General features: G+C 34.8%; 2 protein-coding genes across 4 annotated transcripts in view; one reads left to right on the top strand and one right to left on the bottom strand.

Moving 5' to 3' along the window:
• LOC109240498 (ferredoxin-2-like) overlaps positions 1–5,224 on the top strand; it is a gene marked incomplete at its 5' end in the record, with an annotated part of 40,236 nt that extends 35,012 nt beyond the window's left edge. The window contains 2 exons of the mRNA XM_019407153.1: positions 3,924–4,012; positions 5,003–5,224. Coding sequence (XP_019262698.1) covers positions 3,924–4,012; positions 5,003–5,089 — 176 coding nt within the window. The remainder of the gene's footprint in view (positions 1–3,923; positions 4,013–5,002) is intronic.
• A 5,032-nt stretch (positions 5,225–10,256) lies between these two features.
• LOC109240500 (protein LOL1) lies at positions 10,257–13,586 on the bottom strand. Of its 3 annotated transcripts, none has more exons than XM_019407155.1 (6): positions 13,478–13,586; positions 12,949–13,109; positions 12,483–12,596; positions 12,277–12,390; positions 12,064–12,173; positions 10,257–10,620 (listed from the first exon to the last, which is right to left on the bottom strand). In XM_019407155.1, the coding sequence occupies exons 2-6, from the start codon at positions 13,007–13,009 to the stop codon at positions 10,582–10,584; spliced, it is 438 nt and encodes a 145-aa protein (XP_019262700.1). In that variant the 5' UTR covers positions 13,010–13,109; positions 13,478–13,586; the 3' UTR covers positions 10,257–10,581. The 3 variants fall into 3 exon arrangements, with proteins under 3 accessions (XP_019262700.1, XP_019262701.1, XP_019262699.1); XM_019407156.1 differs by lacking the exon at positions 13,478–13,586 and adding an exon at positions 13,285–13,471 and having other exon boundaries at positions 12,949–13,127; XM_019407154.1 differs by lacking the exon at positions 13,478–13,586 and adding an exon at positions 13,285–13,471.
• Positions 13,587–14,920: the final 1,334 nt, after the last annotated feature.

The raw sequence follows: 14,920 nt of genomic DNA, 5'->3' as shown, positions 1-14,920 counted from the left end.
TAAATTTATCCGATATGGAGGAAGACCTAATGTCAACGCGTAAATTTATTATATCACAATAAATTAAAAATGGAGACCATAGGGGTTAATCCTATCACCACTTTATCACAACCATGAACTTCTCTGAGGATTAAGTTTCATAATTAAAAAAATGCTCAAAACCTCATTTAAACAGTCTTAAAACGCTAAAATTAACGTTTTTCACTGCATAGCAGTGAGTATTGATCACTGGGCTATTTTTGATAAACTTACCAAATTTTAGATCAATCGGAGATCGTTAAAATCACAATTTCCAAAAATTGCGACCAAATTTGGAAAATTACCATTTAAAGCATTTTGTAAGAATTTAAAATATGACCTACATTCTTATCATATACCAATTCATGTCAAATCAACATGTGTTATCATATTCCAAATTAGACATAAATAAAATGATAGAAAGGATGACTTTTCGTATGTAAATCATATTTTAATCCGCCAAACCTTCAAAAAACTCATCTAAACGATCCCAAATCGTCAAAATACAATGTAATTCACTGCGTAATAGTGAGTTCTTCTTAACTAATCATTTTCGATGATCCTACCGAATTTCAGGTCATTCGGAGATCGTGAAATTCACGATCGCCAAAAACTAAACCAAATTCGAATAAATTATTTTTGGCGTATTTAGGATTAAATCCATGTGATTTGCTTTCTTGCTATATATTATGTCAAGTTAAACCATCATGTTTTAGATTTAACAAAAATATAGCCGATATATAAAGAATAATTTTTCATATTTATAACAAATTCAATTTAATAAATTGCTTGAAACCCATCTAAATGACCTCAAAATGCCGAAAAACAGCATGATTCACTGCATAGCAGTGAGTTTTTCTCATTAGATCATTTTCAACGAACCTACCAAGTTTTAGGTCAATCGAAATTCGTCAAATTCATGACCACCAGCTTGTAACCAAACTCGGAGAATAACTGTTTTTAAGCAGTTTCATGAATTAAAACAAATATGATATTGATTTCCATTCTCCTTATAATTATACTATGAACTCGAGGCATATATTATGTTCTACCTATTTCTAGGATACATAATATCTCCTTTTGCATTAAATTATCCTTTTATTAAATACACAAGAACCTAAGATATTATATTTTCTCCCGTTCGGCGAAAACCCCAATATCTCTTCTTATGGATGGAGTTGGTCTCACTAGTATCCAAAGATAAAAGTCTTTTTCTAGTTAAGAACCTCCACCACTAATGCAGATTTATCAAAGGATAATTTCACATGGTACATTAAGCAGATATTAATGACTCAAATAAATAGACCATTTGTGGATCCTACTTATGAATCATAATGCTCAAACATCGAATAGACATAATTTCACATGTACAAATTTATTAAGAATTTTCCATGAGTTTAAATAAACAAACCACTTTAGTGGTAACTATTTATTATTCACAAAATTCTCAATTTACGAGTGAAGATACATGTAGCTCATAAAATTATTTTATGGCAGATTATGGACCACAACTTAAAAGTCATGCCAATAAAATAATACTCATACAAAATACCGTCATATTTCACTTAATTACAACCTCCAACCAGAGAACAAAATTTTTCATCGAAAATCCAAGACTAGCAATCACGTAGGGCACGAAGCATAAACTAAAATTTGAGAAATTTTTTATGCACAAATATGCCAAATGCGCCAATCATTAGTCAGCCAGGATATCAAACAAAGGATTTCACTTTCTTACAAAATAATTATATCATCACACAATATCAAGTATATCTTGTAAGACCTAGTCAATAAAATCTTATACCTCTATTATTGAATTTGATACAACAACACCTCTATTTACTAATACCCAATATGTAAATCCATTATATCACCAGTATTTAGTCGTGGAGACCATGGGGAGTCACCCCCACCACCATTGAATTAAAAACGAATTAAAATTATTAAGAGATAATTTCCAGAAAAAAGAAAAACGTCCAAAACACAGTCCAACGACCTCAAAACGCCAAAAACACCATGATTCACTGCTAAAGCAATGAGTTTTTCTCACCACGTCGTTTCCGGTGGACCAACCAAATTTTGGCTCAATCGGAGTCCGTCAAGTTTGCTGACCTCCGACAATACCTGCAATTCGATCAAAATAAGATTTTGCGTTTTTATAGGGTTTATAAAAAATAGTCCAAATCATCCCAATCAAATATAAATAAAAAAATAATATCTCATGATTACAAGAATAATCCAAAATGTTTGCACAGTTAATTCACAAAACAGCAGTGCCGCTTCTCAGAAAATCACATATACATGTAACTCAAAAACGCACATAAACACGATATTCTTGTTTCATGAAAAACCTAGTTATCTAATTAGATGTGAGTGGGCTCTGATACCAATTGATGGATTATTATGAGCAGCGGAAGAAATCCTTGTATCAAAATCACATGTAATCTAGACAACTATAGGATTTCACGGGTTACCACTTAAAGCGTGAACACGGCTCTTCAGTCACATGAGCCTTCAATTTTACATCGTCTCGTTGACATCTCCACCACCCGCATGATCACGATCTCCTAACGTTCCACGGTCTTCTATTGTGTTACCCAAATAATTTTCGAAAATACTAATTTTGTGTGGGTGAAATTTTCTAGGAAAATATGGCTGAAATTCGGCCACCATCTCTCTCTTCTCTAGGTGGAAAACCTTATGTATTTAAGCACAACTTTTAAGGGTTAACACCCTTTTCCAAAACCTGTTAGGTTTTCTTTTATACCAGAAAAATGATTCCTTTATTTCCTATTATTTAGGCACAGCAGGGACCACATAATTTAATTAACAAGGCTTCCAATTATGGAATTAATTTATAATTTTCGAAATTAATATCCACCATAATTAATTACGAATTATTCCACTAAAAATCCGTAATTGCACACCTTATTCAATTTCGAAATTCATCCATTAAATCTTATTTAATTTCCCATGTTAAGATTCAGATACTAATCAATTAAATTAAATTACTGACGATATGATTTATTGATTGATTCCTTTAAACTTTCTCTTAATTTATTTCATGTGTTGGATACAAAATCTACCGGCCGGGTTTAGACATGAAAACTTATAAGCTTTCATAAAGGTGTATGATCAATCTCTGAACCGAGACATGGATTCCATCAACTAACTATTATTTCGCCAATGTACATTATTATTGTCCAATTTACCAGGCATATTGACCCACGAAAGAATCTCGCCTTTTAATAAATAAAAAAATAACAATATATACAGCTAATAAAAATTATATCAAGATTAAGAGTATAAGTACATTTAATGGCTAGAGAGTTTATTTTATTAAGTTAGAGTAAAATACTTATCTCTACTTGATCCGTTCAATAATACAAAATGTACTAGCACAAGAAGTTGGAATTAAACCATTTCCATAATCAAGATAAATTATATTTAATCTTGTGCTACAATCATTCCTGATGGTTGTCCAGTTCGATCATTAGATTGTGAACTCAAACTTTATACTTATAAGAACCGATGATTTAAAATCTTTCGTGTATAAGCTAAACTCTATACACTAAATCATCTACTATATAACCAAAGGACACAAACTAATATATGATCTATTTAAAACTTTATTAAAACTCAATAAACAATTATTTTATAATAAATACTATATCTAAACCAAACCCATGGTTGATAGTATATATCCCAACAGTTTTAACCTTAAGGTTCCCTATCGTTTGTTTCTCACAAACTGCACATTTCTCTTTGATCTAGGGTCAAATGCATTGGGTTTTTGGTTGTGTTTCTTTGACCTTTAACCGTTAGCCTCTCTTTCATCAGATTTTCTCCATATGATGGTCTTGTTATATCACATTTTTCTAATTTAATAATCTAATATGTTGAAGGATGTTGTACGAGCTGTGCTGTTCGTGTACAATCAGGGCAACTTAGACAACCCGAGGCACTGGGGATTTCTGCAGAGCTGAAGTCTAAGGTACGTTAAATCACATTGAGCTTCTGTGGATGCAGTTCTTATTCGCTTTTATTGTTTGACTGTCGATTCTTGGTAGTTTTGATTGTTTCTCCTTTGTTAAACCTTAAATGTAATTTTTCTCTCTTTTTTATGCTAATATATTTGATGTAACTTATACAGAAAGATAATGATATTTATGTGATGTGACAAGGAATTTCTTGGTCTCGAGACTGATGAAGCATGCAAACCTTGTCTGCATGTTATTTGTCCATGAAACAATGACGAGCTTTTGTTCCAAAAGGTTTTGGAATGTTTTGAAATTCCTCGTCACATCATACATGTGATGCAATTCATTAATTTTCCTCATTTAAAAGATCATATATGTGATGTAACTAGGAATTTCTTGGTCTCAAGAGTCAAGACTGATGAAGCATTTGAAATTCATCTGCACGTTATTTGTCCACAAAACAATGGAGAGATGTTGTTCCTCAAGGTTTTGGAAGATGGAATTCATAAACTTCCAGCCCAAGCTAGCAATTATACTCCACTGTACTTTTCATGTGAATTGTGATACTCAATGACAAGATGACTGACGAAATGTTTCATCAGTTTGTTCATAATCCCTCTTTGCAACTATTTGGCCATGACTTGGAGATGTACCTTCCATGCTCAACTCCCTATATATCTTCTCAACTAAAAAACTGGTCTTGTCATTAATTCTTCTTTCGTTAGACTTATAAGAGATCTGATGGTAGCCATTAGTCTGTCAAATCCTATGAGCCAAAATACTGGCTCGGATCACAATGATTGAGACCTATTAGTTAAGGTTAATAGATGAGGTATAGGGTCTTCGGCTCTTCGCAGAGGTCCGCGTTGCTAATACCTGAAAGAAGTCCTGGCTTTTTACCTGTATCTTGAACTAGATATAAGCGAAGTGAGAGTCTTCATTTTACCTGTCTTATTCTACCTTTTTACCAGGACAGGATTAATCGAATATGCTTTAATTTGTAGGGTTATGCACTTCTTTGTGTGGGACTTCCGTCATCTGACCTTCAAGTTGAAATATATGGCTGCATACTAGATTCATACCTTTGTTAGGAATCAACAGTTGAAGACCCTCTCTGGATACTTACTGACGATGTCCCAATTTCTTCTTATGTTTTTCTGTCTTTTCAACTTCATGCCCTTAAGCAATTGAAACTCAAGTTGCTCAGACATGGATGCGGATCTAGAGGTCGGATCCTTCCATATGTAAATTCTAAAATTCGGCGATACGGTTCCTAGTACGGATGCGGGTGCCGGGATCCGGCTAAAAATAATTCAAAAACATTAAAAATATAAAAATATCTTTAAATTATGAGAAATTTTGTATAATACTAACGTATAACTTGTAAAGTATGGATTTCTTTTTTATTCTCAAGTTGTAGATAAGTAAAGGATTGATTTCCTAGATAAAATATGCTATTTTCTTCAAATTTACCCTAGTTTTGGTTCTGATATCAAATCAATTGTATCTCGTCTCGAATTTTTCTGTCTGTCACGGTCAACAACAACAACAACAAACCCAGTGTCATGATTAAAGTACCCAAAATTGTTTGACCACATCCGGCATAGATCCCATACCCACACCCATACTAGTGTCATGTCGCACGAGTGCGGCATCTTAACTGCCGTGTCGGAGCAACTTAGATTGAAACCAAAGGGCACACCAAGTTTTTCATCTCAGGCACATGCCTAATGCAAAAGTTTTCCTTTGAATCATCAGCAAAAATACTTGTCATATCCATGCAACTGACACACAGAGGCGGATCCAGGATTTGAGGCTTATGGGTTCCTACAGTAATTTTAGATTAGTATGCAATAATAACTGGGTTCACAGTTAGATATTTACAAGTATTTAGTGAATTTCTTAATATAAATAGAGGGTCTACGCAAAAGTTACTGGATTCCCGGAAACCCATATTGTATGCTCTAGGTCCGCCCCTGCTGACACACTACCTCAAAGAGTCATGTGCAATACACATTCTTTACTCCTCTAAACTTCTTCCTTTTTCACTTTTTATAAAAGACAGTTACCCTCGCTTTTGTAGAAGCAGGATGCATGTGGTTCCTTTGATAAGAACATTTTTCAAAAAAGAAAACAAAATATAGAGAAATTGTTGCTGTATGAGATTAGCAAAAATGAATTAATGAGTGCTTAAATAACAATAATGAATTACCTGGACCCTTTAGCCCAACCTACTTTTAGCCTATCCACGGTGGGGCCTTTTATTATGAGAACTAACAATGAGGTGTTTTGGTTTTAACTCATGCCATTCCAACTCAGCCCGTGCATTTGTCACATCAAGCCTGACCAAAAATCTATAGCTTCAATTTATGCAAAAAATGCAGCAGATGCAAAGCTAGTTAAGAACGCCAAATTTCACCGGGAAATGGCAATGCATAAGAATTGTGGAGGAAATGACTTTCATTTTATATAACTATATAATACATTGATATTTTTTCTAATAAATTGCTTAAATTAAGCTGATGAGCAAAAGGAAAAATGACTGCGATTAACTGCTCAGATTATAGTGTATTCATTTTCTAAATGAATGGCTAGAAAGAAAAAATTGATCTCTTAGAGGACTAGACAAGAAGCAGAAACAAGTTTGTGACTCTGTTTGAACAGGACAAGAAAACAGTTAAATATTAAGCTCCGACAGGGCTAAGGAAAAAAGGCAGCAACATGTTTGTTCTTTGGCCTTCCAGTTTCTTCTATAGTGTGTTGCTCTGGATACGTTCTTTGCGAGATGTGATGTTCAGATGAGCCTGCAACAAACTTTTCATATTTCAATATATGTATTAACCTTTCTGACTGCTTTATTTTCCGCGAGACACTGAAGTTACGTATTTCAAGTAACCAGATGGAATTCATGTTTCCTCTTTGAACTTTTTAGAGATTTTAGCTTATTACCTGTAGTATTTTCATGGAAACTTTACCTCTATAGAAAATTATATCAGTAGAGCATGAAGCTTTGCTGATATTTTTGTAGTTGAAATGGTGGGGTTTACAGAAAAGGTACTGACAGCTATTTTCAGAACTCCCCTCTGAAGTTTTAGCCAAAAGATCAATGTGTAGTTTTGATCTATTATGCTACCACGGACCTGACATCATGTGGTATATTCAGGTATATTGGCTTCAATTTGGGAGATATTTTGCTCGAGGACCTATTGTAAGTTGTACGTTTCTGTAATTTCCTATTAATGTAAGAAAGCAGAAACTGATGATGTAAGAAAGGACAAGTAATACAAGTTGCTCTAAGTTCCTAAGGTTCACTTTTCCATGATTATGCATTGGAATTAGCAATGGGAGATGAATAACCTGTCAAGAGTTTAGACAATGTGGAGTCAAAAACAAATGTGTAATTTTCTTGCCTCTCGTTGTATATCTGGGGTAATATGCTCTCCATTGCCTTTTCCTCAGTGGATTGGCTGTTCTCTTGTACCGTTAGTATAATGAATAAAAATTAATGTTCTCTTCCTTGTGCCTGCTTAATGACATCTTGTTATGCCCTTAATGTATTTGAAGTTTTGAAAATGACATCTGTATGAGGTGCACTTTCTTGGGAATGAATGAGAGTACTTTCTAATTATGGAGCCATTGTTGAACCCCTAACTCTGGTCAACTAATGGAGGAAAACTTTTAAAATTATGAGATTATATTGTCTTACTCCAGAGGTCCCATGTTGTTCTTCCCTTTGGCGGTTTGACCGACAAAACAAACTTCTTGAATCAGACTTATTACCACTCATGTGAACGGAACATAGATTATGCAAATATAATAACTAAAAAAAAAGGTTATTTCTGATGCAGGGCAAAGGACTTATCTTTTCTTCCGAATACTGTGTTGCCTAATAACATTTGATCTGAAGCATTAAATGAAATTAGCCTATACTATCACCAGAAAATTAAGCTTAACCAGGGTATTGGATACCACGTTTGGTGAAGTCCAAAAACAGATTTGATAGTGGAGTCCTCCTTTGTGAAATTTAAGTGAACGTGTAGTGACACAGTCATTCTCCTGAAAAAAGTAGTGAAAATGGTCGTTGCACCACTGCATGCATCAAGGCTGAAATATTTTAGGTTGTTCAGCTAACATCCTTACTGTCGCAAGATGTAAAATTATAACCCAAACTTGCAGGCCATCCTGAAAAGGAAGGCCCATTGTGGGGTTCCGAACCGAGTGCCACTGGCCCTCGAGGATTTCTCGGTCATTAAGAAAAACACTTACACCATCTTGATATATTAGATGAAGAAATTATTGCAGTATCTCGTTCCACTATATATAATCTTTTTTTTTTTTTTTCGATTTGGTAGATTGAGATAGTAAACTATCTTAAGATATTTATTCTTTCTTCTTAAAACTCTTGCATTTGTCAAGGGAGAAAACTTAGGAAGGCGCCCGTATCTACTAAATGCATATCCTTTTGTCCAAAAGGAATAAGAATGGTAAACAGCAAAAAGATGGGATATGACGTAAATGCATATCATTAATTCTCATAGATGGTCTAGAAAATTAGTGAAGGAATATCCAACTTCTTTTTGTATACATTTTCTGCCTATCACTACCTTCTTGGTATGGACTTTTTCATTTTTTATTTTTTTTCACTCACATTTTATTTAATAAAGTTTATCTTATAAGAAAAAGAAGTATGTAACCTGAACCTGCATATGCCCTATATTGCATCGACAAGTTGAGCCATTAGTCATCATTAGATAAGATGGTGACAACTTCGCGAAGTACATAATCGCAAAAAACTAAACAACTGGAACATCTGTCATGATGAAGTGCTGACTCTAGTCTTTGCTCATTCAGAAAAGGGCTGAGCACATAGCCTATACATGGATTATCTCTTAGGGGCAAACTGAAGAACCCTCTACAGACCATTTCAGTTCCATGCTATGTGAAGATATCATTTTTATTTTTGATGAAAAGGTATATTTTGTTTAGTTTGATTCTCTTTTAAAATCAAAGGTGTAGCTTTCAGAGCTCAAAATACCCAGATCACCCATGTGAAAGGATCATATTATGGACAAATTAAGGTTTTCCTGTTGTCTTATCATGTGCTGGAAAATCAAGCACAACATTTTCATCTAAATGGTCCTGAAGTTCCCATTGATGTGGAAATCATGTATTAGTAGATATTTTAAATTTATATCTTCATTTGGACAGAGACTGGGTGTTGATATACATCCATAGGCTACACACTATGTTAGCTAGTTTCTTGAATGGTACGATTAATTTTTTAGCAGGGTTGGTCATGTCCTTATATTGTCTGTGGTTATTGTTATTAAGAAAAGAAAATAGATATGGACTCCCATAATGTTCCTCATGAAGAGGTTTCTTACTGCATTCTGATTCCAAAAAGTCATAAAATCTTTGCAGACTGCTAAAAGTAGCACTAGTTAGCATGTTGAGTTCCTATTTGGTTTGTCTAGCGGTGTGACTAGTTCAAATTTCTAACACCTTAACTTTGTGGCTCCCTCAATCAACTGATTCGTGGAAGGAAATGAATGTGACTAGATGTTGGTGTCAGTTGCATGTGGTCACAATATCTGGGTGCAACATTTACTTCGGAATCTCGGCAACGGTTTTTCTGGTAATATCAGGGAAGATATCATTATTAGTGAATGTTATCCAAAATTATGGGAAAACAAGGGCATCATAGGCTAACAATAAAGACAAGAAAGTAATGAAAGCTTGTGGTTACTGATATGACAGGGGAGACAACTCATACAAGCAACTAAATGATGTGGTTGAAGTGGGTAATTTCTGAAAACATGTGTATATTGAAGTGACTTCTTAAATTATTTTCTCATTAATTTTGTGCTTTCATGGGATGATGAAACTTGAAATATACCTCCTCTCTGTTTCTGTGGGTTCTAGCAAAGGAACCAGTGGCAGAGGGAAACCAGGCTGGATTGCCTATCTAATTGAAAGTACTGAACCTCCTTTAGCCCTCAGCAACTTTTTTTGTAGTACGGTGGAGGCATTGATCTTCTTCTGTTAAACTAAGATGTCTGATGTTGAGATTCAGGTCTTGCAATTCAATAGTCATATCTTAAACACTCATTTTTAATTTCTTGATCAAAACTGACGAATGAAATGTTGATATCTTCCCTTTGTTTCTTTTTTATGGTAGATATGAATCTAGTCCAGAATGTTCATTTTACAGTCATAAGATGACTTTCATCTGGATGCTTTTTTTGCATCAATTTGGAATTGTTTCAATTGAGACATTTTGAAATTGTATTTAAGGCCTCCCAAGATCAAAATGATATGATGGTAGGTGAAAAGGAGGCTTTACTTTACAGGATTTTTCAACTAGACTTACAAACACAATACCATTATATACAAACCTTTTGCAGGCCCAACCTGCAAAACTGCTTATTCATATTACAGATACGCGAGGGAAATATAGCTCTATAGTAGCTCTATACTTGTAGTAAGTAGAAATTTCCTCTGGTGGATGGTAGTTGCAATTCTGCTGAGACATAACACAACTTCAGTCATAGAAGTTTGTAGTACTGGCTCAGCTGCTTTAAAATTAGCTGTTAAGCTTTTGCTCAGTTGTGCTCGTTGAAACCTGTATTATCCAGCGAACACTTTGTCAAGTAAGATTTAAAAACTTAAGGAATGCTTTAAAACCTTTTTGTATGTTCATACATTGATTGTAACTGTAATAATTACTGACTGTACATCTACAAGAACACTACAGTTCGATAGAAGAAATTTGTGGAAGTAAATTATTACTGGTTTCATTGCTACTTGTACTCTCCTTCGGGGTAGGGGTAAGGTCTGCGTACATACTACCCTCCCCAGATCCCACTAGTGGGATTTCACTAGGTCGTTGTTGTTGTTGTTGTATTGCTACTTGTACTGATAGGTTTATTAAATTCCATCGCACTGAAATTTTGGATAGAGTGGAATAATATTGTAGAGCCACATGAACACAGAGGATTTATATATCTAGTCCTAACGAATCTGGGATTTAGGTATAGTTGACTGATTGATAGTGGACGTAATGGACGTAATACCATGGAGTAGTTAATCTTTTATAGTTGAACAGACATGACCTGTGGTAAGTAAGGGTAAGAAACAGTACATATGCACATTGCTACCATCACCACTATTGCTGCCAAGACTATTACTAGTACTATTTCCGTAATTGTTTTAAGGGAGAAGAAGAGAAAAGGAAACACTTCCTTCCGAGGATCAGGTTATACTGGACTATGTAGGATTAATGGAAATCAACAGAAAAAAAAAAAAATGCTTGAGAAAAGAAATATTGCCTAGATTTAAATTTCAGTAACTTTTTGCAGGCATTTCAGATTTTTTTAATTACATTTCTAGACCTTTATAAGAAGTGCCAAATTAGAGATATTTATTGCAAACTACTAATCTGCTTCAGAATTGCCAATTAGAAATTGGTCACAAAAGTTGGAGTAACATGTATATACATGTTTGTAGTGGCTCCATTGAAGCTTAGTCATAAGTTATTCTGAATATTCGAGAAAAGGGAGCAAAGAAAATGAAAATGTGGTGCCTCTTTTCTTGGAAGGCCTAAAGGTGCCCAGGCTCATTATTTAGTTTTTGTGTTAAACTTCGGTATATGATTCTTCCATAAAGAAAATACAGGGTATGCTCTTTTTTTTTTTTTTTTTTTTTTTTTTTTTTTTTTTTTTTAAATAAATTGTTTGGTCGTCAAGTCCTGCTCTTGTGAAACAAGCTTAACAGGTTACATTTAATTCCTTTGGTTGTTTCTGTAAGCTCAAAATCTATATGCAGGTCCTAGTTGGTGTTCTATTTTGAAAAGGTTAGTTATATAAGGTGCTTGATTAGAAACATTTCAGTATCTTCTGTCCCATGTTTCCAAGATGAACAATGAGGTTGTTCCTGTTGTAGAAGGATTAAATCCTGGTAATTAGGCTTTAAATTGCAGAATTTTGGTAGTGTCAGAATACTAGTTCATCATTGGCTGCAGCATAAAAGCTTAAAGACTTAATGCTAAAGAGAATTTTATACTTACCCCTACCGCTGTCACAAAATTGCACACTGCACATTTCACTGATCGTGCCCCATATTGGTACATCAACAGCATGCGGCAGTTGCCACAATTCACATGTGCTACCTGATTCGCTGTGACAATACCATTTTATTCTTACTTGTACTAGCAAGGATATGTAATTAATAGTACTATATTATATGGGAATATATTAAAAAAGCTGGAGAATCACTTTACCTTCCATAGCTAAATTGACTGTGTGACAACAAGAACACTGCACGCTTGTTGCTCCCCGAATGTACATTAGTAATGTGTGGCAGCCTCCGCAAACCAACTGAGCCATCTCAGTGCCTGTTTAAACATGTAAATGGACTGTTTCTTAAGCCTAATACAACTTTAGGAGCTTAAAGATTTAAATGAATGTTCAATCAATGAACATGTACCAGGAGGTGGTACTGCTGTGACTGCATTGCAAACTGCACAGCAGACAGATGTTGCTCCAACTGGATAGAGTAAAAGATTTCTACATCCAGAGCACACGAGCTGGCTCTGTGTACCTGTCAGTCACCATATTTTACAGTCAAAAAGGTCGGGCATTATTATATAGTGGTCACTTTTCCTGAACTCTGTGAGACTGATTCATCAGAAAGCTGAAGTTGAATTCAGAATTATTAAGCAATTAACAAGTTACTAGTCAAGAAAGTATTGGTTGATTTTTCTTTTTTCACACTTCATGTAGAAATGCTAAACTAAACTTTAATTTGGATTCTAGAGTTGGAGATTTAGATAAGAACTCTTGATCTTCCAACTACAACCATCAATATCTAGCTCATTTTTATGCTTGATCATCCTTCTTATTTGTCTTATTATTATTAGCAAGCAGAAATAGGTGAATGGAAAATGTTGTACCGCTAGCAGGGGGTGTAAATGGCGTTGGTGGTGTAGGATATGGAGCAAGAGGAACTGGCATTGTGAAGCTAACAGAGGTAGTCAAGTCCACTCCCAAGATCTCAAAATCTTACTGCTTCAACAACTTTGAAAAGAGCAGCTGCTTCCATCTTTACTGTATCCTGAAAAAATACGGAAAACTATACATGATTGAGCTAGCAACTAAAGGACCTGAAATTTCTAGGCTGAAAAAATGAATCTGAAAACTAGAGAAATATGATTAGGAAAAAGGGAAATGGATGGTTGATAACTTTGCATATCAACTCATTAGCAGTCTATGCTACTTAAATTTCATACATGATTTTTTACTGGTTCATCCACTGAGCATTTGAAACATAGAAGTGCTCAGTTAAGCATATGGAGTGAGGCAGACAAACACCTTTACATATGAAGATGTAAAGAGAGAGAGAGAGAGAGGGGGGGACGCGAGGGGCTTAGATGATTAAAAGAGTTAAGAGGAAAAGGTGGTGTTAGAAGGGAGACTTTTTACCATGTTCCCTTGCACAATTCTTTTTCTTGTAAGGTGCAGTGTAGCTTTCATTTTCTTCTTTGGTTGGCTAGATTATGGTGATTTCTTTTCTATTTCTCTTGCTGGTATATCATGATCAGCTTTGTCAGGAAACTTTGGGGCCCCCTCTCTCTCTCTCCTCTATCTTATTTTCTCTTTCTCTTTCATGCATTTAGTGCAACTCACTGCATGCACGTGAGTGATGAGTTTTAGCCCGTCTCTCCTTTCTTCTGGGGCATTGGACAACTCAAATTGGGCCACGTAATGCAAGCTAACAAGCAAGTTTAGTTGTGAAAATAGCATTGGCTAGCCATTTTCACACGGGTAATCGAAAAATATTCCGCATTTACAAAGTCATTAAAAATTAGTTACTATTTTAGCTAAAACACAAAAAGTGACAGCATCATATACTGGATTATGGAGTTTCTGCGTATACACTTCCAGCATATTATGTTGGAACTCCACCACATTATGCTAGAATCTAGTATATAAAAAATCTAAACTCCAGCATATTATGTTGGAATGTTTTCGAATTTTTAAGGGTGTTTTTGTTTAGATTATATCTTTACATGAAAAAGTGGCTAAATTTCTATTACTTTTGAATCGAATTTGTGGCATATTTTTCAATTACCAGTTATATATTAGGTCACTTTTGATTTTTTGGTGTTACGAAATATGGTTTGAAGAAATTAAATCGTTAGGTGATTTTTTCTGTTCTTTAAACCTTGACACACAGAGCTCCATGGTACGTGTGTGTATGAGGTAGTAGGTACCCGCTGAAATGGTTAATGTGTGATCAGGCTGGACTCATAAACCACAATTATCAAGAAAATAAATTTGGTTTGAAGAAATTGGGAAACTTTTTGTAGGCGGTGGTCCAAATTGTGCTGTCATTCCTGTGTGCTTGTCCTTCTCAACTTTCTATTTTCCCCGTCTCTTCTCATATCCTTTTCTTATTTTTTTTTAATTTTTTTTTTTATAACTTTTTGTAACGCATCCGATTCTTCTGTGCTGTGCAGTTGACTATCAACTGTCACAGGACCTATGTAACAATGTGTTGTTTCAAATTTTGTTATCAAATTGTCCATGAATGATCTTGGAGTAGGGCAGTTTTTGGTACAAGAATTGATAAGTGACAGCAATTTATCATCTATCGTCCCCCTTTGAGAGTAGTATTGGGAGCACACAGGATTGACAAGCAACCGAATTTTCAAGATGAGTTGAGATTCAGGGGGTACCAGTAGGCAGTAGGTAACCCATAGAATGACTTTTATCAAAATTTCATCTAGTGGTTTTGGTGGTGAGCTAGCTGCACCAAATGAAACAGTTTTACCAAATTAATTAGCTGGGAATGCACTATGAAATGATAACGGATCTATTATTATTTACTTTACAAGGTGGATCTGAATTTGTGGCCTCTCTAGT

The sequence above is a fragment of the Nicotiana attenuata genome, unplaced genomic scaffold, assembly GCF_001879085.1.
Source record: "Nicotiana attenuata strain UT unplaced genomic scaffold, NIATTr2, whole genome shotgun sequence".
Classification (NCBI taxonomy): Eukaryota; Viridiplantae; Streptophyta; class Magnoliopsida; order Solanales; family Solanaceae; genus Nicotiana; species Nicotiana attenuata.
This window is presented reverse-complemented; position numbering and strand designations above follow the sequence as displayed.

Bases quoted from the DNA above. Each gene is read 5' to 3' on its own strand.
- LOC109240500 (XM_019407155.1), bottom strand. From the start codon at position 13,009: ATGCCAGTTCCTCTTGCTCCATATCCTACACCACCAACGCCATTTACA. The intron at 12,174-12,276 runs GTAAAGTGATTC...GTATTGTCACAG, and splicing joins AGTCAATTTAGCTATGGAAG to CGAATCAGGTAGCACATGTG. The intron at 10,621-12,063 runs GTAAGTATAAAA...TGGATAATACAG, and splicing joins ATTTTGTGACAGCGGTAGGG to GTTTCAACGAGCACAACTGA.